The 3,325-nt window shown below is 38.8% G+C and overlaps 2 protein-coding genes across 3 annotated transcripts in view; one reads left to right on the forward strand and one right to left on the reverse strand.

Moving 5' to 3' along the window:
- LOC106817506 (UDP-N-acetylhexosamine pyrophosphorylase-like) overlaps positions 1–1,626 on the reverse strand; it is a 10,461-nt gene extending 8,835 nt beyond the window's left edge. For both annotated transcript variants that reach the window (XR_001395066.1, XM_014822174.1), the window contains exons 1-3: positions 1,458–1,626; positions 620–764; positions 117–321 (exon numbers count right to left, since the gene is read on the reverse strand). Coding sequence is in view for 1 of the 2 variants with exons in the window: in XM_014822174.1 (XP_014677660.1) it covers positions 117–321; positions 620–764; positions 1,458–1,589 (482 nt within the window). In the remaining variant the exon portion in view is untranslated. The remainder of the gene's footprint in view (positions 1–116; positions 322–619; positions 765–1,457) is intronic.
- The window catches only part of LOC106817509 (serrate RNA effector molecule homolog), a 24,785-nt gene that overhangs the window by 4,014 nt on the left and 17,446 nt on the right, over positions 1–3,325 (forward strand). The window lies entirely within an intron of this gene.

Genomic DNA, 3,325 nt, shown 5'->3' on the forward strand with positions numbered 1-3,325 from the left:
TATTAATTCGACTAATACTGCAACATGGTTTCAGCATTTCACCGTTGTACGCTCTCCTTCTTTATACGCTCTTGATAGTATATATAGTGTATGCCCCCTCCATCCTCTGTACTCACCAGGGTATATTTCCGGGCTTTCCATGTTTCTCGCTTGCCAGTTGCTGAAGCTTGACTATACGCTCTGCTTGGATTTGATACAGAGACTTTCCTGATGGCAGACCAACATCGTACATGCCCTTTGGGTAGCTTACTCCGAGCCGGGTACCTTGACCACCAGCAAGCAGCACCACAGCAACACGACCCTCCGAGATTTGCTTCATACCTGCCGCGATACAATAAAATAACGTGCAGGTCAGGAGTGCTAAAATCTCCATTTATGTGCTGAAGCATGAGCAAATTCTCTAGTTTTTCTCTCTCTAGATTTTACCATCAAATATTAAACACATTTATTATGTTTTACATTTGCTTTACACATTATTGTTGAAATTATTATTATTTTTTTTTTGTAACTAAATGTGTGAGATATTTATTTCTATATAATTATTTCTATAGGTTTCTTTGCAGCCAGCATCAATATAGAAACCTTACTCCATATCACTATGACTCTTCTTCATACAAACCTTGTGTTTCATACTCCTCTATTTCACTGGGTGTGCTAGTCCTAACACTGCCAAATACATCATCAGGGATGGGCGACATGCAAACATCTAACTTCTCTGATACATCATCAAGCGATTCTGTTGCAGCATGAAAAAATTCATTTACCTGAAATATTCATACAAGCAAAATATATCACATCTCAAATGTACATCTCCTGATAATACTATAGCTGCATAGCATATATTTTACCTGTTTTTTAAATGCTAGCTATGTTAGCTAGGCTATACATGGTACTCCTAAACATTCACATGTAACCATTAATCGCAGCTAGGTTCTATGTATGTGGTTTGGTACGCCACATATCACAGGCACCGCTGTCAATGCAACTGCAAGAGCTTTAATCAAGCTTTAGCCATGTATGTTTCTGTCAATGGATATTACTGATAGGACACATATGAATGGGCCTTTGATTGCTATGATATTGATATAAGTCACCACACACAGATATCCAGCCTCGGCAGTCTACAGGACCCATGGGTAAATCATCATGACGAGTCGACGACCAACCTTACATTTACTTCCTAACATGCACAGTAAAATTATATAGTTCACAGACTTCATGCATATATGTATACACAGTGTATTGATTATATATATCATATATGACAAACAATTTACATACATTATGTAAAACTGCATCGATCATGCCATGCTAAATGTACACGTATGCACCATTTTACGTAGTTCCATCCACGTAGCTTGCTTGTAGAGTGAAATGCTACACAGCTAGCTATAGACCTCTACAAAGAGCTAAGTGTTAATGATACAATGCATATGAGTGGATTTACACTGGTATACCTCTTTGTAGTTAATGCTGGAAAGATCACTGTAAAGCGATTTCTTATCAGAGTCTGTCAGTTGATCCCAGTGCTTTAGGAGATGCTCCTGTCCATTCTGAGCAAGTGACTTCCTTAAGCTGTCTACATCCATCTTTACTTGGCATCTATAAAAATGAGATTACTATAGTTACTACAGAAGTATAAACAAAGAATTTAGAAGCCAACTTCTGGGTCATACTCCATTAGGAGTGTTACCACACACAGACATCCAGCCTCGACAGTCTACAGGGCCCATGGGTAAATCATCATGACGAGTCGACGACCAACCTTACATTTACTTCCTAACATGCACAGTAAAATTATATAGTTCACAGACTTCATGCATATATGTATACACAGTGTATTGATTATATATATCATATATGACAAACAATTTACATACATTATGTAAAACTGCATCGATCATGCCATGCTAAATGTACACGTATGCACCATTTTACGTAGTTCCATCCACGTAGCTTGCTTGTAGAGTGAAATGCTACACAGCTAGCTATAGACCTCTACAAAGAGCTAAGTGTTAATGATACAATGCATATGAGTGGATTTACACTGGTATACCTCTTTGTAGTTAATGCTGGAAAGATCACTGTAAAGCGATTTCTTATCAGAGTCTGTCAGTTGATCCCAGTGCTTTAGGAGATGCTCCTGTCCATTCTGAGCAAGTGACTTCCTTAAGCTGTCTACATCCATCTTTACTTGGCATCTATAAAAATGAGATTACTATAGTTACTACAGGAGTATAAACAAAGAATTTAGAAGCCAACTTCTGGGTCATACTCCATTAGGAGTGTTCCCAACTTTAATGTCATTAATGGTCATAATAACATATATATATATATATGGTCATGGTCATATATTAGTTTGTGGTTTAATGTCATTTAGGTTAGGGTTAGGGTTAGGATTATCAATCATTAATCATTAACGATATCAAAGTTGGGAACACTCCTAATGGAGCATTAGCCCAACTTCTGATGTTATAAATGTGTACTTTAACGTGGTAACTAATCAAATATTTACTAGTATTAAGTCAAGACACTACTAGTGTACTACAAGTCTTTACACTATTAGCATAAAGAGCTACAAGCTTCCGTTTTTGAGTCAAGAGAGCCTAGAATTTGCAGGAGCCAAGTTTCTTGACCACTGAGTCACACGTTAAAATTACACAAACTCTTGTGCGTTGGCTTCTTTCTTCGGTTAACAAGGCAACAATCCGGACTCATCGACACCGTATATGTACATAGATGCGTGTATTCTATTGGTTCTTGAATAAATCGTAGCCCCGGAGTTAAGGGGCTATCGTTTCTAAATTCATATCACTCTTCCTCTTACATCTGCACATCTATTTACTGACACACCCAGAAAAAGGAGACAGACGACAGACTAAACATAAATGATTACAAATTACAACGTAAATTGCACAGCTTAATTATCAGGCGAAGAACCTATGGTTCAATGCCCATCGCGACAACACATAGATATAAACTCGGCGCTATACCAAATAAACAATAATCAGACAGTCATCCCCTCACGCGTGCTCCGAACGCTCGACACAAACGTCTCTCGCACCATCCAGCGATACGAATCTAAAATACACAACGCAAGGCCAGGAGTGAGCATAGAAGTGAATAACGTCGACACATCTAGGGCTACGCTCCTGTAAAAGGGATAGAGGGCGCAAGTAGAGAGAGAGAGAAGGAAGAATAACAAGAGATGTTACAGTACCATGCACTATGGCTGAGAGGGTCTATGTCCCCCGGGGTACTGCCGGAACGTACCCTGGGTACGGTCCGGTATATACCGAAACGTACCCTGGTATACTATCTAATA

This window comes from Priapulus caudatus, unplaced genomic scaffold (genome assembly GCF_000485595.1).
Source record: "Priapulus caudatus unplaced genomic scaffold, Priapulus_caudatus-5.0.1 Scaffold1749, whole genome shotgun sequence".
Taxonomy (NCBI): domain Eukaryota; kingdom Metazoa; phylum Priapulida; class Priapulimorpha; order Priapulimorphida; family Priapulidae; genus Priapulus; species Priapulus caudatus.